We start from the raw sequence: 24,110 nt of genomic DNA on the forward strand, positions 1-24,110 counted from the left end.
GAAACTAGTCTATTTTTAATACCCTCCAAAACGCTTATACAGATAGGTGTTGAAAAACAAAATTTTTGTGGTGTTTTTGAGGATGACGCAGTTTCACCAGAAGTGTGTTCTGGTATTTATTAATTTTGTAATGAAAATGGGAATTTATAGGAAAGTGACAGAGCTAGAGACACTTGGTAGTCTGAGCATGCGCCTAGTACTATTTAATTCTCATTTTCACTTTGAAAAACTATAGGACATTTGTCATAATGATGTAGTGGTACACATTTTTCCTGCTGTTAGAATGTTTGTTCAATCTTAATGTAGTAAACTGACCATAAAAAAAAAAGTTTCACGCAGAATTGTGTGCATAAGTTATGAAAGAGCATGTTTCTCAATTATTGTTTCATCAGTCAAAAAATTGGTGTCTTGAGTCACTTTCACTTAGAAAGGAGCAACCTTAGTAGACAGTGCTTTCATAATATTTGTGAAAAAAATATTTACATTGAAATTTATGAATGAAGCTACATAGTATACTGTTTTGTTACATCGGTAAAAGAGTTCGTATCTGAGTCACTGGAGAGTTGAATTCTGAGGAGCTGAATTCTCCTACGTTGGTCTGATGTGTTAGATAACTTAAATTTTGTGACATACATAAACATACATAACAATATAATCTGTAACTATTGTGTTTAAAAGCTATGTAGTTATTGATTAGCTATTAGCTTAATTAGAAGTCTGAAAATCTGCTAGACCAGGTTTTACCAGAAGCAATTGTTAGTTCAGTATGTATAATTGCAGTTAATTTGGGGGAACAATGTCTTGGGTACTTCATTCTATGACTTCTGCTGTGCAGAAGGTTTTGACTGTGGAGAAATTGCTTTCCACTAAAATACATTGGGTTTGGATTTGAACTGAATAGCAAATTAAGTGGGCTTTAATCCAACTGCAATGTCACAAAGATAATGCAGAATTTACCTGAGGCATAGTAGCACAAGGGGATGGGGTCTAGTATATGCATGGTATTCTAGTGGTTCTAAACAAACATCTGAGCTCCATTGTATTAGTAGCCACCCACAGAATGAAATGTAGACTCTGTTTTGGGGTTTGTCATCTGATATGCTTTAGTTCTTGTGCCTGTTGAAATTATTACATATTGCTGTTACAAATTTTCCTTGAAACTTGTTTCTCATGAGCCGTTTGGGCAGAATGTACTCTTTAATTCCTTCTTGAAACTAGTAAATCTTGCGTGGCAGCAAATATAAGGTTAACAGAAGTAAATGAGCAATTGGCTCTTGGATTCACAATCCCAGAACCCATGTATTTCCAGAAATCCTTAGCTTTTACCTTTAAATGCTGTGGAATTGATTAAATATTTCAGCAAAGGATTTAGCTAGTTTCTATAACTATATATCTGAATCATAGAATGGTTTAGGTTGGAAAGGACCTTGAAGATCATCGAGTTCCAACCCCCCTGCCATGGGCAGGGACATCTCCCACTAGACCAGGTTGCCCAAGGCCACGTCCAGCCTAGCCTTGAACACCCCCACGGATGGGGCCTCAACAGCCTCTCTGGGCAACCTGTTCCAGTGCCTCACCACCCTTAAAGTGAAAAACTTCTTCCTAATGTTTAATCTAAACCTGCCCTCTTCCAGTTTAAAGCCATTCCCCCTCGTCCTGTCACTACATGGCCTAGTAAAAAGTCCTTCCCCAGCTCTCCTGTAGGCCCCCTTTAGGTACTGGAAAGCCGCAATAAGGTCTTCCCGGAGCCTTCTCTTCTCCAGGCTGAACAGCCCCACATGAAGAATATACAGCAAAGGTGTTACACTTGTGAGTAATTGAAGCGTGATTGAAGATTAGTCTGTCAAAAATCTTACTGAAGCTGGTTCCAGTGCTTAGGAACAAATGAATTGGAAAGGCAACGTAGACTGCAGAACTGCTTTGAAGAAAAATAATCTGGATTACAAAACTCTCATGGATAGTGGGAGAAAACTGTAGAAAGACTTCGGCATTGTGATGCTTGCTTAAATGAAAATTAAGTTACTATGGGAAAAAACTACTCTTAGTCAGTTTTTTCCCCGGTGTTCAAATATTGGCTCCCAGAATCTGTTGTGAAATGAAGTGATGGAATAGCATGGTCATGTAGTGCTGTTAAACCAGAAAGAGAAGAGAATCCTTTTGTTAGATGGTTCTTAATAATCTGGACTTTATTAGAACTAAAAATCGTCTAGAGGTTTCTGGAAATAGACATCAGCTGAACTAATACCATAATATTAAAAATCTTTCCTGTTATAGCATTAACTGTAAACGTGAATGTGTTTGGGAATAACACTTTCAGTATTCTTGTAAGTGTGTTAAAAATTGTGTGGGTATATGTTTGGAGGGGGACAGTTACAAAACTAATTACTTTAGACAGTCTCATAGAAAGCCCTCCAGTCATGTATATTTAAATAACATCTAGGAATAGCTGAATGCCTCTGGCTAAAAATGATGTCTCAGATGGAGTAGCTTTGACAACTGCTGAAAAGTCTATTAAGGCTCACGATGAGTGTGACCCAGCTTTTTGCAGGGGAAGAGGAGAACATACTGAATTGTTCTTTAAAATGGATAATAATCTTTAACCATAATTTGCACTACATCTTGCAAGAGACTTTGAGTTTTCTCCTATGGCTATGCATTCTGCTGCATTCAGTTGTTGATTCTTGCCAATTCTTTAAAAAACAAAGCAAAACAAAACCCCAAACCACCAAAAACCCCACAACCCAGCAAATGAAAGTTGATTCCTGTGTAGATCACTATGATAAAATATCTTTATTTCCTGTTTAGTGAATGAGGAGTATCTAAGTCATGTTGAGAAAGGCTACAACCTTATTCTGGAAACCTAGTTTTCTAGTAAGTGTTTTATAATTTAAGCATCTGCAAAATCTGTATTAAGGGGAGGAAAAAGTTAAATTGATCTCAGGAATGAGAACTCTCTAATTTCTAAAGTTTAAAAAGGTAATCTATCAAAATGACAAAAAAGTGAGGGGAAAACTATGTAATAGATATAGAGCAAGTAGCTCAAAGGGGAGGTAGAGAGGACAACCTAATAAAAATTAGAGATTAATGGTCTCAGATTTTCAAAATACGTTCCAAGGCTGCTGTCCAGCATAAGAGCATGATGCTTGACCATCCTCTGCCTGACCTCTCTGATCCAGGAGCAGACTTTGAAAGAAAATGTGTATACTATCAGCCTCTGGAGTGAAGTCACAATTTTGGTGTTAATATTTACAGATCCTGATACTGCAATTACGCTTTCTCTTCTCAGAAATTCCTGCAGCATTAGCTCCCCTCACTGTATCCCCAGAGGAAGCACTAGGTAGAGGAGGTTCATTTTTGACAATCTTAACAGATTGACAGCAGCCTGTTCATTCACTCTCTGTGCACTGTCAACACTGAGTGTGGGCTCAGGGGCGGCCGTTCTGATACTCAGGTGAATGATTTTTCCGCTGGAGACCAGAACGCTGTCGAACAGAGAATGCTCTCTGAAAAATTACAGTAAAAGACAATACAGGTAATATCAGGAAGATATGCAATCAAATGGTGAAAGAAAATAATGATGAGAACACGTAAACAGGGCCTGGTTGTCTTATGGTAAATCTGTCCTGTTCTGAGCTGTGCTGCTTGATTTAAGGTAACATACTGTGTGTGCATTTGTATCTACTCTAAATCAGTGCACTAAACAGTATCATTAGCAATAGTGAATCATCTTCACGTCCTTGTCATAAAATCTGGGATTGCTTGGCGAAAGTTGAGACAGTCTCAGCTGATGTGAGGATCTAGATGGATTTTCAGGACAAAAGTGCAACTGATACAACAAACCTGAGATAAGTTTGAGAAGGAAGTGAGATTTTTTTTTATTTATTTCTTTTTAATGTGTATATATGTATTCCAGAGGCCTGGTCTGGTCTTCCTCATTTGTCCTGGTGTTTGGTGGTTTCCACCCCACTCCCCTCCTCCTAAATAAGATGAGAGGGGGGAAAAGGTAGGGTGAAAGGCTTAACTTCAGGTCTTTACTGACTTTGTTGCTTTCCACTCTTTTCTCCCTTCACTCACCGAGTTCCTTTCATCTGGCTGAGGTTGTTGTTAAAGCAAACCAAGAAGAATCTTTTTTTCTGTTTCTTAAAGCTGACAGATCTGTGTCATCTCCGTAAGAATGGGGACAACTGCTACAAATAACTCAGAGGTGTTACATTTATTTCGGTGACAATTAGGCTAGGACAGAGCCTTGAGGCATGCCACAGATCAGGTTAAAATGAAATATAAATCACTCGGCCAGTTGAGAGGGTTAGAAAATTTTATTCCGAGGCAAAGAAAGATCTAAAAAGCTGGTGAAAGCATTGAAGAAATTCAGCAATGAAAACAACCCTGTGTGACCTACATTTATACTGCTGGTGTCCTACCCTACACCAAGAGCTGTTATAACAAGAATTCAGCGTTACCTGGTGAATGCAGTCAGAGTATGAACAACTTGCTCCTGTTGTCCTTTCTTGATAGAGTATTTTCCCAGTAAAATGGGGAACAAACAGACTGGATGTGCCAGAGCGGTATGTAATGGGACAAGTTTGAGTTTGTGGAGGATTTTCAAGGAACAGTAGTGTGTATATTTGGAGTTGTGTGCTACATTATCAAAAGCTTTAGAATTAAGAAAATAACATTGCAGCGTAAGAAGACGCTATTGAGGCACACGGTGTAGCAGACATCGTCCTACCAGGCAGTGTGTAATCTTGAATGGGTCACTTTTATTGCAATATATGGCCCTTGCCTAATCTGTGTTTTCAAGATTACACCAAGGCTTAGGCAGGCATAGGAAGCCTGCTTAGAGTTATGTAAAATAAGATTTTGCACGAGGCAAGGAGGGCCCTACCTAGTTGCTTGTCACTGCTGACAGCAGTGGGAAATATCACTGTAAATACCTGTAGGAGAGGCAACAGCTCTGCAGGTGGGAGTCCTATAGAGTGTCCGTAAATGAACCTGACCTGAAACTACTGCAAGGCTTTTTGAACTAGGAGGACTGGGGAGCGAGGCGGTGCTGATGGGGCAGACAAAAGAGTAGCAGGGGTGTAGGCATCTGACCTGGCGACTGAAAGCTCTGGCTGCTTCTCTTCAGCCAGTGCGCTCGACCTGATCTAGAGCATGGTTGGATCGGTTGGATAGTGCAGAGTCTGAAACAGTATCTGTATCTCACTGCGATTCTCTTTGGGCATCACAGATCAGTCCATTTAAAGTGGAGGGTTGTGTTGAGCCCAGAAATACACAAGCTTTTTCTTTTTTCCCCTTAGTAGTGTGTTCTACTATTTGTAATGACTAAAACAAACACACACCTTCCTTCCCCCAACCCCATAAATGCTTGAGCAAAAAATGTTTACTTGACACCTGTAATGTGAGAAAATGTGGCAAAAATGTCAAATGTTCCCTCTAAAGACCTGTTAGTTTACTAATGCTGTCTGTATCACCAATGTAAATTACTTAAACTGCTAAGATACACGGCTCAGTGTTCTGAGTCATTAGCAGTGTTTTGTTAATGAGCTCCTCATACTGTTCCTTTGTTTTCTTGTTAAAACTAGAATTTCATATTACTTTACAGGTCCGTTCTCCTTCAAGATTGTCTGTTAGCTAAATTGACTGCTGGTGGCTTGTAATGGTATCAAAGGCACCTTTTAAATGTAGATCATCTGTAATTGGGCTTGTGCCTGTATCCCAACTTTTAAGGTAGATTTAAATTCAAGGAATACTACTTCAAAATAAGTCTTCGGCTGTTTAAACTTAAATTCTTCGAGTTACTCAAATGGAAATTGCATGGGGGATTTCCATAAATAATATTCACCAGTATCACTGAAATGTGTATATGTATTTCTGAAATAAATGGTTATTTCATAGCAAGAAATATATTTGAGTTGCTCACTTAAATGTTTTAGAACTGCTGCAAGGAATGCAGCTTGTGGCAACCTGCAATTTAGAGATAGTTTAATTGAAAATTGTTTAGATTTTAGTTGTAATATAGGCACTTTTGCTGCATATTGCTTAGCTTGCTGACACAGGTTGAGTTGTAGGAGCATCTGCTGAGTGGATACTTCCATAACAAGACTGTAAGCTGGTATTAGATTCCCTGCAGCATGAATGATGGTTCAGCTTTGATTTAACAAGGGGGCAAACCTCACCATTGTAAGGAAGCAGTTGTCGTGTGAATGTAAATGTGCTGAACCCAATACAAAGTCAGTGCAATCTCAGAAGTGAATCTCAACAGTGACAACTAATTCATTTCTGTTTGTGCACGAACTACCAAATTTTATTCTCAATACTGCAAGATCCATTTACTTGGGAGTATTTTACTACTGTTGTGCGTATTGAAATAATTTAATGAAACACGGAAGTTATCTTTTACCTTTTAAGCATCTATTGACTTACTGGAGCACAAACTCCATTCATAGTAAAATACAAAGCTAACGCAAGCGTAGTGTCTGCCATGGGAGTAGTAATGCTGGTTCTTTATTTGGGCAATAAATGTAACTGCGTTGTACAATTTAGCTCAAATTTAGCACTTATGTTATTTAGGTTAACTCTTGCCATGCTTCGTTGGTATGTGTAGGTATAGATTATTCTGTCTTTGAAGACCTGAGGCTCCAAGCGTACAGAAGGAATTGGTAGCAAAACTATACAATTCAGTGTGCTTGCAAAGATGATTAGTTTAGCCTTTTTAAATAAAAAGGGCACTTGACTTTCCTTTGTTACTTCATACCCTGTGGATTTAGTCCTTTACATGACTCTACAAATGCTGCCTTATGTTTCTTCCTGAATGCAGATTTTAGTCTTCTGACACTTATTAAAAATCTCATTATTTCTATTGACTTTTTAAAAAACCCCATACATTGATGTTGCCTTTTCTTCTTTGTATTTTCAGTATTAAACTTCATTTGAAATATTTTAATAATTCTTTATAATGCTACCTCAGTGCTGCTGGTGATGACTTAAAATGGCAATGCTACTATTAAGTATGCAGCAATGCTGAGATCTGTTTAAATGCTGGGTCTTTCTCACGGCCTTCACATTTTCCTTAGCCTATGCGTCTTTGGATGTTCTTGAGCTTTTAGAAGACCTATGTTCTGATAAATCCATTGTCTGCTTGGCTACTACAGCTCTGCTGAGTCTTAAAATTATTTTCTGCTAAATATTTATTTGTTGTGCTTATGTACGTTCCACACCAGCAAATCCTTTTATAATTAATTCAATGTGATTATTTTGAAAAAGCAAGTCCTACCCGCTGTGTGTCCTCTCCTAGGCATTTTAAACCTTTGGGTCAAAGGGAGTTGTATCCAGGCAATCATAACTCTTAATCTAAAAATGTCTTACTGCAGGATAACAGGGTTTTCCTTTGCTTACACAAGAGCTGGACAGGTAGTATAGTACTGTCAGTTTAAATCTTGTATTTATTCTAATTCCTTTGTGGTTCTCAATATGCCGGTTGGTTGCAAAACCAGCAGTAAGCTGTTGAACAAGAAATCAAACATCTGTCTGCCAATGGAGAGTATTATCCCAACAGTCCAGTCTTAGTTACTGCCTCAGAGGGGACTACAGCAGAAAGGACAGTTCTGAAAACTAAATGCAAAATAAAACCAAGGCTATTTTCACACCCTTGGGTGACATCAGGAATCTGAAAGTTTGCACTGCTAAGGTGTACGAGTGACATGTCCAGGTCTTGTTTGCATGGATTAGATTCTACTTACAGTTTGATTTTTCTCTTCTTTAGTATAATGCTTCACCACAGCAGCAGAGAGATATAATAAAGAGTAGGAGTCTGGACAGGAGGCTACAAGAACCAATAGTTTTAACAAAATGGAGGCACAGCACAATTGTGTTGGACACCAACGATAAGGTAGGAGCAAGTTAAACAGCATTCTGGAATACCAGCTGTTTCTGATCTATGAAGTATTTAATCTAACAGAAATCAGTATGCATGAATTTCTGAAATCTCTTTTTTCTTACGTTCTGTTGTATCATTGTCTATAACATTCAGCAAAACCAAAGGCTATTCAATAACTTTACTACCATTACTTTGTGAGTAGTAGCTCTTTTCTTGTTATCCTTGAAGTATTTTAACTAGTGTTAGTTCAGGGTTTGGTGTGTACAGCCATTTTACTTATAATTGGGAATTTCCCAATTCAGTTAAGGCTATGGAATGTAATTAAGGTTTGAATTCAAAAATTATGGATGTGTGTGAGGTTCTCATGTAAGGTATAGTGATAGTTCACACCCGAATGTCTTAATTGTAGGAAACGCTAAGTAGGAATACAGTTGAAAGACTGCAGATGAATAATTGAAATATTCATAGAATTGAAATTTTCTTAGGGCATGTTCTTGATAGTCCGTTCTGGGCTGTACAGTAACAGATGCTGTTCAGGCCAACAGGGAGACAGAGACTCTCCCTTGCTCTCCCTCCGGTTTGATTTTTGTCCCAGCTGTTACGGCTTGTGTGGGACATTCTGCCCGTGGGTGAGGAGAGCTGATGTGAGCTGAGCAGGGAGGAACTGAAACGGGTGTTGTAGGGTGGTGACTTGCTGGTTTCTGTAACTTTGCAGCAGTCCATCCCAAGATTCATGGAAACGGAAATACTTTGTAATGCTGAAATCCTAGCACAGACTACTCAGAATGAGATACCAGGAAACGGCATCGTAAGCTCCCCTTTTCTAAAGATACAGGGAGGAATTAAATGACTATAGATTTGGGAGTATGGAGAAAAGCATATAAGTGGGCCTGTGTAATTGCAGATGTCAAAGACAAACTTAAGTGGGCAAAACACAGTAGTTGTAATTAAAATGGATCTGCTGCCCAGAATGTTACTTGCTCAGCCTGTTGTTTCCGGTATGTTTTAATGACTTTCCTTGTTGAAATGGAGTGTAGGAGAGTGGGTTGTCATGAGTTGACTTAGTTCCTCAGAATAGGATTTATTGGATTTGATCTTAAGCTTTTGAGCTGTCAGTTTAGAATATATCATGTGTGGTGCTGAGGAGGCAGTGGACTGTGCTTGGCTGGAGACTTTGCACCTGCGCGCATTAGTTTAGCTCGAGCGATTCTGAGGTCCCTCTACTGCTCCTTTCCCCTCCCTCCACCTCTGTACCCATCCTTCTGTACCGAGCGTGGTGTGGCACTGCATGAGAGACAGCCTAGATGGAATCAAAGCTGAGTGGACACTTGTAGCCTCGCGTGCAGTTTACACTTCACAGGTATGAACAGTTCTGTTGGAGATAGCTTAAAGTTTTGGCCTCGCTTTTAAAGGGTGACTTACCTTTTAATTTTTTGGCATAAAGATACATTTCTGGTTTGGAACGATCTTTATGTAGCACTGCACTAAATGAAAAAGCTCTTGTAAAATATTGAATAAATAGAGTTGTTTACTTGTCTTCAAGATCCAATGTTCAAATACCAAGACCTTAAACCTGGTGAAGCAGACATGGAAGTGTACAAATGTCTAGTGTAATAACCAAAAGAAACTGTATATATGAGCCACATTTGTAAAGGCCAAGTCAGTACCTTAGATTTCATTTAATAGCTTCAAAACATGGAGGCAGCATGGATTTTTTAATGGTAAGGAGACTATATAGTTCATATAAAGCACAATGTTAATGCTTTGAGAAAATGGAAAATGTGTAGTGGAGCAATAAACTAGTGTTTTGTGGAAAGAAAAAGTTTTTTTAGTGCATTAATGCACCTGTTTTATTACCACTGGCAGTCACACTGATATATTCTGCTTTAAATTAGTATGTGGAAAGGGAGTAGTTCATGACCATAAACACTGGATTTCTTGTTCCAGAGTTGCTTAGTGTATGAAGGCTCAAACTCAGAATGAAACAGAAAGAAAAACAACTGGTATGGGGCTGGATAGACACATCAACTACAAGTTAGCTTTTTAGCTGACTCCTAGGGAAGCTGTTTTCTTTTTATTTTCCTTATTTGTTTTTTTTCTTGGAAAAACAACACAATTCTATGAAAAGAAACCAGTCAAAAGAGCGCTTGAAATGTGTCAGAGTGAAAGTATGGGTTGCCATGGCTGACAGAATTTGATGATATCAGATATACTTGTTAACTGTTTATTGGCTGTGGCACATACCTTTGTATAGCTATCATCTAAAAAGATTGGTAAGCAGAGGAAAAAATACCTTCCTGGGAGAGACAATGTTGATTTCCTTAATTTGAACATTATTTTTTTTCCCTACAGACATCGGAAAATATGGAACACGTAGGCTGTTTTTAGGATTGCTAATGTTCTCTGTTATTATGCTGCTAAAAGAACTAGTGGGCCACTTCTGTAGGTAGATTTACAAGTGGATTTTAAAGCACGGGTGTGCAGAGTGTTACGTAATGCTGGAAAAGCAAACTGAATTTGGGAGAGCTATCAAGGGAATTAAAGAGAGGGAGGGGGAGAAATGTGTTAACAGTAACAGAGGACAAGTGTTTTTCTTCTGTTTGAAATTCTTTCCCAGATTTTCAAGCAGTGTATTTTTGCAAAGCAATCATTACTTCAGAAGAAATGCACATACCTTTTTTGTTCCAGACAGGCAATTTTTCTAGTTTTCAGGGATTTAGTACGCTCATTTGGTCTGTAGTTAGCATCTAGTTTAAAACAAAAGCTGAATCTCTAGAAATTTTCAGTGCTTGATTATAAGGAAATTAATGATCGTGACTCAGAAAAATTAATAGAGCTGCTATATGCTTTTCTACGTCTACAACAATTTTTTGTACTAATCTTATATTTACTAACCACACAGAAACATAATCTGTTCTTTAAAATCTTAGTATTTATTATATGGTGCCCTGTAATAAGTTAATATTATGAATGTGCTTCATAATTTGCTAGCAATGTCATACAAAAAATCTGCCCATTAATAAGGATGGAAGCTTTGCTTTAAGCTGATACAATAGGTATTAACTTTTTTTTCAAATGGATGTGTGCTAATTAACCCAGTTTGAGTGTTCTCTGTAAATCTTATAAGAATGTTGTTTAGTAAGCAGATTTATAACTATCTGAGAATATCACGAAAACTTTAAAAAAGTACATTTTTTTTGTCACGTGTGAGTGTGTGTAAAGCGAGAGGGCATCTTTAGGGTAAAAAAAAATAATAAAAGAATTGTAAGAAAGATAATAACTTATGTTGTCTATTTGAATTTTGTAGGAATCATCAACTGCTTCTAAGGCCAGTTTTCCTGAAAATGAGTCCTCTCCTTCTTCACCAAAGCATCAAGCCACAGTCAGTATGCAAAGTGTTTAAATAGATAAGTAGATGTTGTAGAAACTGGGCTATTCATGATTAGAGAATTGAGGGTAAGCCTGCTTGTTATCGAGAAAAATAACGGGATAAAACTATTTGAAGGCTTTACATTTTAAAAGGAATGCATTGCATCCAACTGTGCTTTCAGAAAAAATGTAAATATCTTTGGTTTAAATACAGCTTAGCGATAGGAGATTAGGTTAAAAAAAAATCACTGTGGAATAAAGTCATGTCAAATTATGTAGACCTCATTTTACTTCCTCCAACAATCATGTCTTCTCACCTAGCAACTTGGAAGGTAAAAGCAGAAACAAACTCACATTCTCCCCAGAATCTCTCACTGTCAGTAGTCAGTAATAGTTTGTAGTATTTGATATCTTTATTTTTTACTTGTGTTTCAGTCTTCTTGAAAAGACATAGAGGACCTGGCATAAATAAGCTATGTCTTTTTGATTTAGAATAACTACTGGGAGGAAAACTTAAGCTTGTTAAACTTGTTATGAATGTTTAACAGATTTTTTGCTTCAGTTTTTATTTTAAATGTGACCATTGCTTTTTAAACAGTGTGAAATAATTAAATGAAGTTTTTATCCTTTTTGTAATTTTGGAACTGTACTACAGTAGCGTTGAAATATATGGCGTGATCAATTTTAGCAGCCCCTTAGTATGTAGCTTAGGGCATTAAAGGTACAACTTCTTCTGTTTCATTCTTACTCTGCACACAAAGGAATGGTTCTCTGGCTTATTCACGCTAATCCATTCTTACAACACTTCAAACAGTTTTCCACAATAAGATAAACATTGTTTATTAAGCAAGCGTAGTTGATAGCCTTACATGCAAGCAATTATTGCTGCATGTATTCTCATTTCTTTAAATATGGGTCAGACCTTGAATTATTAAACTTGTATTCTGTAGAAGAACTCATTGCTGCTTTAGATAATAGAAAAATAATCTGGATTTTCTTTAGCTGTCCCGTGGGATTTAAATACTACAAAGAAAGCTGGTGAATTTTTGTGTATTCTGATTCTTAACTTGCTTTCCACATCCTTTTCCCCGATTACATTAATTTTCCCAGTAGTACCCCCTAGTGTTGCTGCTAAGTAGGGCATTATGATACTTTTTCTGAATAATTCTTCTTTGGACCATTCCCATTGGTTACCCCATGAGTAGTTTATTAAAACCATGATTTATTTGAGAAAGTGGGCATAAGTTGCTCAGTCACTGTGAAAGATTGCGACAGCCCATTCCACTTAGTAAAGCCAAAGGTTTGTTAGAAGGGTGCAGTGCATAGGGCTGTTAGTGGTGGTCTGCATGGATCACAAAGGGATTTAAAGAATGGGCTACTTTTTTGTTTGTTTTTGGAGGGTGGGTGAGGAAAGTGACTCATTTCTGCTATGAAAGTGTCAGTTTTGAAAAACAATGTACTGTTTTTCAATATCCCACTGGCTTGGGAGAGCATTCCAGCCCAATAGAGATGTTCAATAGAGTAAGAGTAGCAATTACCATTGGACTGAAATAACATCTGAACCACCAGCTAAACACTATTATGCTTAAAACCATATCTTTTTTGTATTTTATGTGCTGCGCTTGAAACATGTAGGTAAAATTTTTAAGGTTCGTGAAAGACAGATCTATGTCTTTGGTAAGAGTGTCGTCACAGTATTCCAGCAACAAATTTCTCTTTGATATTTTATTCTGCAGTTATGGTCCACTTAAATTTGAGATTTAGAGGAAAATGCTGAAGAGGATGTATCTTCTGTTTTCATTGGATCTAGACTTGAAGACATTTTTGTTATAATAAAACTAATTCGGATGCCTTCCCTAGTTTATTGTTTCAACTAATAGCTTAGTTCTTAAATTAGGAACTTTTATAAGCTGTTTCTGAAAAGAATTGATTAAAAAAATAATTTAACATTCCTTTAGCACCATTCATTAGTAGGACGAGGCTGGGGTGACGAAAGGAAATGATAGAATTTGTTACCTCATCTTCAGAGTCACAAATGGTATAAATCAATGGTTTTCCTTTTTATCCTAGAATATTTTTTCAAACATTCCTTTTTATATATATATATATATATATTTTTTTTTTTGCGTAGAAACTAGAAATATTCACTCCAAATATTTGAAACTTGCAAACACCCTTCTTGTTTGCCGGTGTTCTTTTTCCACTGTTCACTGACTCATCTCCAAATTTGTACAGAGGCATACCAATATAAATTATTTTCATCAACAAGACGTAACTAAGTAGTTTAAAATTCTAATATTTTGCTTGGGGGTAGGAAAAAATAGGACATCAAAGAAATGTTTCACTCATCTGTTTTTGAAATGAATATGTTAATATTTTTATGCATTTCAGCCACGTTTAACATAATTGCATATTTTAAATAAAAATAACTTGGAAGAATTTTGTCAGAGAATTTAGGCTGTTTGTTTGTCAGCCATCTCCTTTTTTTCGTAAGAGATACAAACACAAATGTGCTATTACACAAATCATTATAAATTTACATTTAAAATTTCCACTGTTTAGTGTGGCTTGTCCAAAGAACCTGGGCCTTGAAGAAGGAAAACTTTTTAGCCTCTGAATGCTAATGAGTACTTTCCCAGAAGAATTTTGTTTTTGCTGATCTCTGCATGTTTAAATATACTTAAGACAATTTCTTGAAGTTGTAACATGGGCAAAGATGGCTCATTGCCAGAAACTGATTATTTGGGGGACTGAATTCAGTGCCGTGATGGCAATAAAAGCAGATTTTCTTTTATATTTGTTATGTCTTACTCTGTCTTACAGGGTCAAGAGAAGTACGGGTTATTGAATGTGACAAAAATTACAGAAAATGGGAAGAAAGTTCGGTAAGTCTTCGACTTCTTGAAGTACATGTGCATAAGGGTTTGCGTAGGCCATCTGGCTTTTATATTAGGACAACATTCTCACTTTCTGTCTGAATTTGCCTTAGAGGTTTTCCTATACGACACAGTGTTTCCTTGTCCCAAAGTATGTGTTTCTCCCAGTGAGCTAAAGATAATGGACTACAGAGAGCCAGAGACTCATGTATGCCAGGGCTCCACACAGGGCAGTGATTTCAGGACAGTGTAATGATGAGAGACAGCTTTTTGAAACGGGATTGATTTATTTATTTGAGAGAAAATATGTATAGGTTATAGCCTATACATATGTTCCTTGGATAGAATCAGTTGTAAGAGGGGCTTTCAGACGTTCACTTCATCTCCTTTAATTTCCAAGGAGCGTACATGTCATGTGGTCCCTTATTCTTCCTTCACTCTGCTAGTGAAGGGTTTGAAGCAGAATGTATCACCCAGTGTTGGTGTCTCTGTAGGTGATGAATGACCTAATTTCTTACTTCCTTTGTTTGCCTCACAGTCAGGCCATTTACATTGTAAATCATAATGTATAATCAAGTAATGCTGTCTAACTTATATTTCTGGTGTTTTGCAAAGAGTCAGTGTTAAACACTGCGTAAGTGTGGCACATCCTCAGATTTCATTTAGGCTTACTTTTTACTTTTTTTACTTTTAATTTTTTTAATTTAATCTTTTAGGTCTAATACTGTGTTATCTAAGTCAGTGTTTCCCAGACCTTTGGTACATGAAGCACGCTTTTCTTGAGGATTAAATTGTCAGCACCCAGCTGATCTTCCAGAGCCACCCTGACCTAGTCCAGTGCAGCTGGGCAGCAATCTGACCCCCAGTTTGGTTCCTCAGAGCTGCTCCTAAGAGCTTGGTAGGAGAGGGTGGACAATGGCTTCGTGTAAGCTGCTACTGGTACAGTATACTCTCACCACTTACGTTGCATCTGTTGGAATCATTGATCTGCACTACTGGGCAGCTGCACAGAAAGATGCAACATGGCCATCCTGTCACTTTGAGAGCTGTTGAATAACAATTCATGTTTGGGCAATGGGAATAGATTGTCAGGGCTTGTCAAAATTTTTATTTTTTTAACCTCAGGAGGACAGGTACTCATGCATAAAAGCAAACAGTCAGACAGCTGGAACAACTCATTTGTTCTTTTTCTGCATTTTTTAGATGTGTAGCAAATATCTTATTGCCAATGTAAATGAGATTACAAAAACGTGAGACACTTGCAGCCCAGTTAGATATGATCAATCAATTTCAGAATTATGCAGTACTTTGGCATAATCTACTAAGTACACAGTAGGCTGAGTGTTCCAGATTAGCCCCTTTGAAATTATAATTGTATGGTGTTTCTCCTGGTGAACTGCTTCCACTACTAATTAGCTTTGTTTGATTTAGACTTTGATGGTCAGGCTGGGACTGTTAACATATGGTCCCTTCTACAGATACGATAGCAATTAAGACTTACTGATGGCACTAATGACCATATATATGGTTAAGTATATTAACACACATGTTAGCTGGGCAACAGTGATCGACAGCTTAAATGTCTACTTTCAAAGATAATTTCTTATGTTTGTTTACAAATATTTACAGAAAGAATTGGATGTCATCATGGGCAGTGTTACAAGGTTCATCACTGCTGTTCACTAAAACCCAAGGAAGTGGAACTGGCTGGGTAAGCTCAAAACCAACCCCCACCCTTATTTAAGTGTTAATCGCGTAAAGCACAATAAATTAAAGCCCTCTTATTTGTAGGGCTTAAATACCGATATGCATGCATAATTTAGAAGAAATAAGTGTGTGTAAGTTAGCAGGAAAATAGTTTAATGTAACAATTATGGTGGCGAATGAGAAGAAAGCAAGTTGTACTTTCTTACATTTCAGAAAATTTTCTATATTTGATAAGTAAGAAACCGATAAAGAGGTATTCAGGTGTGCCCTGTAAGCTTGAAGTTTTTGCTTCTGGCCAAATATTTTTGTGTTCCTTACTAATGTGTTTATCTAAACTGTTTGTTTTACCATTCTTGGTTATTTTTTCCTAAACTCCAGGTAATGTTGACTATGATACATGTAATAAAGAATTAGTCTGACACTTGGCTTGTTGCATTGGACTATTTGAATAATGTAGCACTGTTGTTTTATCATTTGGATTCCATATTTTTTTTAATATCTGCATAGTACATGACAAGTATTTGTATCTATTTTGATGTCTGATGAAGACCTAAAGAGAAACATTACACTGAAGATGATGATTATTCAGTTTTTATATCATCTCTAGTTTAATAGCACTGTAGTTAAATTTGCTATATTTATCCAGCTGCATTCCTACATTAATAGGTACAGAAATGGTTCTTTATCTATGGCTTACCTACTTTTGGAGGTCTGACATTAAACTGTGTGGATCTCCTACAATAACTAAAGAGAGGTCAGATTCAGTATTAGTTATTTCAGTGTATTATCCTGCAAATTCCAGCAAAATTGCATCTTACAGTTATATGTTATCTTGCTGCGCTTCGCTGATCTTTCTACTTGGCTTGCTTTCTCATGCTGTGCTTCTTTTTGTGTAGTGAATTGGTATTGATAATTCTTTTCTAAAGCATTGAGTTAATTTTGGAGCGGTAAACGTCATTTTTTTTCCCTTCTGTTGCTGTAGAAGGGGTGGTTGGAAATAGAAAAAGGCTGAGGATGGATAAATAACATTTGGGGTAGAAGAGAACAGAAAGAGTAAAGTTGGACAAGATGGTCAAGTAGGAGGGAAGAAAGAGAAGGGAAGGAATATTAAAGGCATGAGATTAGGTAAATTATGCTGTCTGATAGGAAGTGGACTTGGTGATCTATGGCGGTCTGCCCACACCGTATGTAGGGAGGGGAAGAGAATGTGATGTACATCAGAGACAAAGCACAGAAAAAGGCATAGAAACAGGTATATATCTGAAAGTTACTGACTTTCCCACCTGTAAATGTTGGCGCATTTGGTAAATGAAATTACCATTATTCATCAGTGAGAAAAATATTGCCAATAAGAAATTAAAGAGAATTTGTGAATTTTTTTTTAATGTAACTTTTATAACAAAGCGTGTTGAAGAAATATTGAAGAACCTTAAAAGGTGAGCTTTGAAGCAGGAAGTACTGGAATGATTTTGGAAGGCTTTAAAACTCATTCCCTTACCTTCCTTCATGCCCTTCAGTCATTGTCTATTGTTTAGTCAAGTTCAATTTCATCACCCTACTTCATAAAATGGAAAATTCCTAGCCATTCTGAGGCGGGCTTTGATATTAGTCTCAATGCACAAAGAATACTATTATTTTTGCAGTAGACTAATATTAATGATGGAAAATGGTAACTTCTGCAATTTACATTTATAGCTAAGCATCCAAAACCTACTTTAGTTTTATGAGGTATAAATATACATGTTTGGAAAGTAAAGCATTTCACCTGAGTAACTAATCAAGTTCCAAAACCTCTATTACAGCTACTAATGCTCTTAATCCAAATGTAGCTGTAGATCAAATCCCCGTTATTTTAACTATATGTTGATATCATTAAAGCACACAGTGCTAAACTAAGATGCTGTTTATGAATGTATCATACTGTTATAAATGAATGTGTGCCCAAATGAATTAATCCACAAAAGATAATCGTACAACTCTGCTTATTGCTTAGGGATACTAGTCTAAGTTGCGTTACACCTTCCAAATGCAGTCATTTGGTGGGGGGAAAAAAAGGCGTAATTTCTTTTGGTAATTTAAGTGAAGCAAAAGTATTGTAGTCACAATATTTCTGTGCGACACTGTCAGGTATGTGTACTGTCAAGTATTGGAGTAGGGTCTGCAAAATAAATATCAACAGTATGAACAGGATAAAGTGAAACTGGAAATATTAAAGGAGAATCTCTTTCAAAGACTTTGTGTTGTATATCTGCATATTCACAGTTGGGTTTGTAAATATGACATCAAATACTCAGCGCACACTCTTTTTGCGCTCTGAATTTTTTGGTGGGGTGTTAAATTCCACCTCACCTCTCAAACTTTGATCTGTGTCAGTATTTTAATAAGGTGAAGTAAAGTCTAACAGTTTGACATATGATAAGAATTACATTTCTTCTTCATCTTATGAGAAGAATATTTGTTTAGCATTCGACTAGTAATTGATATAACCATATCTTTTTTTCTGTGCATTGCTTTGTGACTTCATCACTTTTCTTCCTTTTTCTCATCAAGTCATTTTGCCAAGGGGGCTCAATTCCTGAGCTCTTGCTCTCGCTGCTTTCTTCTTGGAAAAATGCTCTCAGTCGTCGACCTGCTGTCACCTATGTAAACTCTGACCAAGTTTCAGCTATCACTGTATGTGTTCTTGTTGCATGCCTCTTGTCACTGTAAGGCTATTTGCCACTAATCTTGAAAGTAAATTTGAATTTTTCCAAGGTTTAAGTTTTGTCACGTCATATAATGCCGTGGGTATCCTGTTTGCTGAAAGTCATCCAAGGTGCAAATTAACCCAAGTGTATTGCAATAATCCTGTAATTGTTCTAATGGAACAAAGTAGAAAGAGTATCTGGTTCATCAGTGCCAGAATTATAATCCCAAATTTGCCTACTATTTCTACCACTAGTATCTTGACTAATAAACAGCATGATATGGTCCGTTTTTTAACAGATATTTTATGTCTAATTCTTTCTAACACAACTAATTTAGGATGTTTGTAAGGTGCCTATGATGCCTTTGATACAATGATGTACATGTTGTTGGTTAATTCTAGGTATAATTGGAATACCCCAAAATGTAAAAGTTATGCATAAAAAGCTGGAAGGAAAAAACCTCAAGGATGTTCTGGCTATATGCCACATACAGAAAGCTGATGTAAATTTCTAGGACTCTTTTATATATAATTTAAGCATCTGTAGTTGGTTGTGTTTTGAAGTGTAGATGCCGAGCATCGAAGTGCTGCTTATCAGAAACTGATAAAGTGTTGGTAGCTAATATGGTAGCTTGTTCCTCAAGGTGGATGAGGAGGAGTGTAGATAATGATACTAGTATTAGAAGATAGAAACAAGCTTGATTGGTTGCATAACTGGTTTTTAATGTGGCTTTCTTAGCACTATTATCAGAATCAAACTAAACCTTTCTTGGAAAAAAATCATATGCTGAAGACATTAAAAGCAATGTTTCAATAATTTGACTTCTTGAGGATTTTGAAGTGTTGGTGATGTTTAAAACTATTTTGGTATCTTGGCTTGTATTACTTGAAGAGTAGAGAGTGAGCGCTATGTGTTTTGAGGTCGGTTAAGATTCCTGATACTTCCAGAATGACTGTTTTGATGACTGGTACCTTAATTTATTTTTTTTTTTTCCCCTGTAAGGAGGGGTAACTGTAGGCTTATTCTTATTAACCTTTGTGCTAAAAATGATACAACTGCTTTTTCTTTGTCTGTCAAATTCATTGCTATGTATGTGGAAGCCTGGAACAGATAATTTGTACACAGTATGGTGTTCTTTAAAATGCTACTTTCTATAAGGAAATCTGTGGATTTTTTAACATGTCTTTTCACAGAAATTTAAATTTTCAACTGTTAGAAGAAGGTGTGTCTCAACTTTTGGAGTAAATGAGTTGTAATAGCTATTGCCAGATTTTATCGATGGGGCTTCATAAAACACAGCAAGTGGTAACTGCTTAGAAGGATTCATCTGTCAACCTTCTGTAATGGGCGCATGTCCTCAGTATCAAGTACAGTGGTGGTTAACCAAAAGTGGGTAAACTTCTCAAACATCAAGGAGATAAACGCTCTTCAAGGTTCATCTGGGTGCAAAATCTTGTTCGCTGTGTATATAGCCAAGGATGTTATATGCACATTACTACAGTTCATCAGAATTGCACAGCTGATTATACAGGAGCTCAGACGATTATCATGAAAACTATTCGGAATGCAAATACTCCTGTCAGAGTCTGGTTTTGAAAAACTTCCATCATTTTGCTATGACAATAAAGAATATCTTTATATTTTCCTTTTTTTATTAAAGCAGTAAATTCTGAAGCTCCCTTACCAGTCACAAAGGAGTGTCAGTCTCCTCAGTTCTATTTCTGCGGTCCATCCACATGTGAGGAGGACTTGGAATTAAAATGTTCTACCCAACTCTAATTAGAAACAGAATTACAAGAATGGCAGGTGTCACGTGTACATCCAAAGTCTTTCCATAAGTAAGATCCAATTCTATTTCCAAAGAATTCTGGAATATGTCACAATGTGGACTGTGCGGCTTGTCCTGTGGAGGCTTCCAGAAGTTGGAGAAAACTCCTGAAAAGATTGAAAAGGCCTTCTATTTATTGATGTAGCGCACATCTTTAAGGCAGTCCTTATGCTACGCAGCATCTACTATGTCTAAAGTGAAAAACTCACAAACCTATTATTTCAAAAAAGTAGAAGTTCTGTCTGCCATATAGCTAGCACAAACACATCCCATGACTACACTTTTTTCCCTAAGAAAGCTGTCAGAAGTGACTCTAGGACAGCTTCATATCTAGGACAGCTGGCAGCACCACGTATAGACCTTTCCCTCTTTCTGCCTTTCCAGACTTCCCAGACAGCTCAAAAGAGAAATCCAGTAAGAATAAGGTGTCTTCTCGGCAAGAACTGAATTTATCCTGACTAGTGCTGACTTGGTAGTGCAGTCTGTTTTGAGGGAGCAAGCTTTATGTCTAGGTGGCAGCAGATGCTAAAGGGAAAGGTTTTCTTTTTACTGCTTTCAACAAAGGCTGCTTGCGTCAGGAGGGTTCGATTGCCTTTAGCGAACCTTTGTATGCAGAGCACCCGAGCAGCCCTCTCCAGGACTTGCTCCTGGAAGCTTTCAAGGAGGGAAATGGCTGCTGGCATCTTGTTTTCATATGCTCAGGAGCAGAAAAGAAGCTTGACGGGAAAGCTCATGGGAGAGCCAGCATGCTAAACTTAAAATTTCCTTGAATAATGGAATTAAGTTTGTGATGAGTATATAATGTATTGGTATATCAGAGGAGCTTTGCAGAGAGGCTGGATTATTTGCGTGGCTTTCCCCATCCTTGGATCGTACATAGCAGCTGTGGCACTGCTTGTGTAAAGGAGCAGGGAGAGACTTTTTTTTTCCTGCTCTGAGAAATTTAGCTTCTAGTTTCTTGTTTGTTCTGTGCTTCTCTGAAATGCTGAAGGGAGTTGGGCGAAAAAGATGGGGAGTGCAAAGGCATTTGAGGTAGTAGTGCCATCTGTCAGGTGGGGAGTTCAGCAAGCTAATGTATTGGAGGGCTTTCCTTTTGGTCAAAACAGCAGTGGCTGTTGCGTTGGGGTTTTTTTTTTGTTATTATTTGTCAATGTCACCTGTAGCAGGTCATCCCCCGTGCTTCTGAGAATCGTCTGGGCAGTGTTTTAAACAGTTCCCCCCCGATCCTGCGGAGGACTTTGGCACTCGGCTCCTGCTCTCTTCAGTGCCAAACTCTAGAAATTGATTTTGTATTTTTATTTTCCCCCCAACATGCAGCAAGGTTGATCTAGGCTGTCAGGAAGTGTGTGGCTGGGACACTTTGGTTGTATGTGAGGCAGTTATGTGAATCTCTCTGAAACAGGCAGGTGCTGCACAGCCACCCACAACTGCAAGAGCCGGAATGGCCCGGGGATTGTTCCTGTTCCTGCGGTCTCTGCTGCTGAGCTGGGCCTCTCTCAAAAGCTCTGCTGTAATTAATAAGAAATGTTCTTGGATGAGGTATCTGACAATTAAGTTAGAGACAGGAAGGTTTGGGAGTTTTTTCCCAAGTGCTAGTTGGCATTGGGTAAATTAGAAGTATTCTCCTATTCTGATATTTCAAGGGTAAAATAAAGAAGTTAAGATGCTACTTTCCATTCAACACTTAATTGCCCTTAGGACTCAAGGCAGGGAGATTTTTCCAGTGGTAAACAGCCTTTCTGAAACACAATTAGCATTAATTAACATCCATGCTGGGAATTTAATCAGAAGCAGCAGATTAGTTCTGTTTTCTGAACCGTTTTTTCTCCCCTTGGATATGGCTGCTGTTGTACGTGCTGGAAACTTGTGTTCGCAGCACGGAGCTTGTCCTGGGGCGTACGTCCCCCAGAGCTGTCACACGAACAGCAGTCACACATCAAAGACTTTTGAAAGAAATAGAAAAGAACCTTTCTGATGGATCAGATGCTACAAGCTTCCCTTAGAACTACATTCTGCGCTACAACCAAGCGACTTTCAGCTTTTGCTGTTCTGTGTTTTACTTATTTTACTCACAATTAGAGCTTTTTGTTTGTACGGGTCACTGAATTGTTTTCCTTGAGGAATGATATTTCAAAGCTATGTGGTGTAGGTTAAAACCCTAGTAAAAGTACTTTATTTTAAAGAATTGTGGTACCTAGTATAAATGTAAAAGTAGTAGGTAAAGATAGCTCCCTGACGTTTTTCCTCCAATTTGTTTGAAGGGTTACTTGTGGGTTAAATGCTTCTTTATTACTTGGGTTATTTGCTGTTTGTTTAGTAGCTAGGCAGTGAAATTGAGTTCTGTTTGCTTGCTAGGATATGCTCCAGTATTGCAATACAAGCACTACAGAAAAATGTAAAATAACATGAAAAGCATTATTGGAAAAAAAAAAAATACACGAAATAGATCTATTACGAAAATCTGGAAGTGCTTTTTCAGTGCAGGAGTGATGTGACTCCTATCTAGCAAAGCTACTATTTGTGGTTTGATTTTTGGTTTTATTTACAACCATTGATTAGCTGACAGAATGGTATTTTTGTTCAGTTACTTATTAGCTAGTTTTGTTTAAAGCTTGGGGCTGTCTTGACTAAAATCAAGCTACAATCAGTGTATGGACTTCTACCATTTGTGACAGGAAAAAAAGCTCTGATGGAATCTGGTTGGCATTTAAAGTTAGAGAATTTTAAGGGCTTTAGAGCTGCTTTTAATAGGAATGTTTAAAGGGTGTTTTGTGTGTGGTTTTTGTTTTCCTGGTATTGTGCCTGTTGATTTGTGGCAAAGTACTGTATTTGGGTTAAGTTGTATAGACTGTAAATAATATTTAGAGGATTGCAAGACTATGTACCTGTTAGAAGTTTCTTTGTTTTTAAGTTTGTCATCATTGTTCCTTTTTTTCCAGAAGTTTGGTGTCAATCAGTCTAAGCCAGAATTTACAGTGGATCTCAAAGGGGCATTGATTGACTGGGCTTCAAAGGACAAATCCAGCAAAAAGAATGTTATTGAGGTGAATTATTTTATTTAAATGCAGAATTATGTATACTTTAATGACTTAGGAAATTTTCTTTAAACTTAAAATCCAAGACTTTTAGTTTTCTATGTTTATTCCTGCTCAAATGTAGATGTATCTTAGTACCTGCAAGAAATGTCCATTTTTAATATATCTGTATGGGATATGCTTTTAAATTTTAAGCAGACTGCTATTTACTGTTTTTACTGGTAATTGTTCTTGAGTGGCTATATATTATCTAAAAGGTATGCCGACTTGAAGTTTAATTTGCTTTAGGTAATTTCACTTTTGAATTCTAGTGTGTTTATCAATTCTGATGATACCTGTTTTTATTTCTTTAAAGCTAAAAACCCGCCAAGGAACTGAGCTCTTAATTCAATCCGATAATGACAGCTTTATTAATGAATGGTATAAGGTTCTTAACTATACCATCAACAATCAGGTATGTGTTTGAATCATGAAGGCTATATTTTCAAGGTCATGTTATTTAGTAAAATAATTGATGTAGCAACTGCTAGTGCTTCATGTACAGCTTCATTTCCTGATTTTCTTGAGTGTGGGCAGGAGGTCGAGGATATGGCAGTTCCTGGTGGACGGTCCACTGGATTAAGAACCAGGAGATGTGGGCTGACCTCCAGCTCAGGAATGGGCTTCCTTCTGTGGCCAAATACTTGCTCTGTCTCAGTGACCTGAAAGGTTTGGATAGAGGGGGAGTAA

At 37.3% G+C, this 24,110-nt stretch overlaps 1 protein-coding gene across 1 annotated transcript in view; it reads left to right on the forward strand.

Moving 5' to 3' along the window:
• ARHGAP12 (Rho GTPase activating protein 12) overlaps positions 1–24,110 on the forward strand; it is a 74,597-nt gene that overhangs the window by 39,037 nt on the left and 11,450 nt on the right. The window contains exons 8-13 of the mRNA XM_009895108.1: positions 7,766–7,891; positions 11,187–11,261; positions 14,072–14,133; positions 15,754–15,835; positions 23,289–23,390; positions 23,737–23,835. Coding sequence (XP_009893410.1) covers positions 7,766–7,891; positions 11,187–11,261; positions 14,072–14,133; positions 15,754–15,835; positions 23,289–23,390; positions 23,737–23,835 — 546 coding nt within the window. The remainder of the gene's footprint in view (positions 1–7,765; positions 7,892–11,186; positions 11,262–14,071; positions 14,134–15,753; positions 15,836–23,288; positions 23,391–23,736; positions 23,836–24,110) is intronic.

Source organism: Charadrius vociferus, unplaced genomic scaffold (genome assembly GCF_000708025.1).
Source record: "Charadrius vociferus isolate BGI_N301 unplaced genomic scaffold, ASM70802v2 scaffold61, whole genome shotgun sequence".
NCBI lineage: Eukaryota > Metazoa > Chordata > Aves > Charadriiformes > Charadriidae > Charadrius > Charadrius vociferus.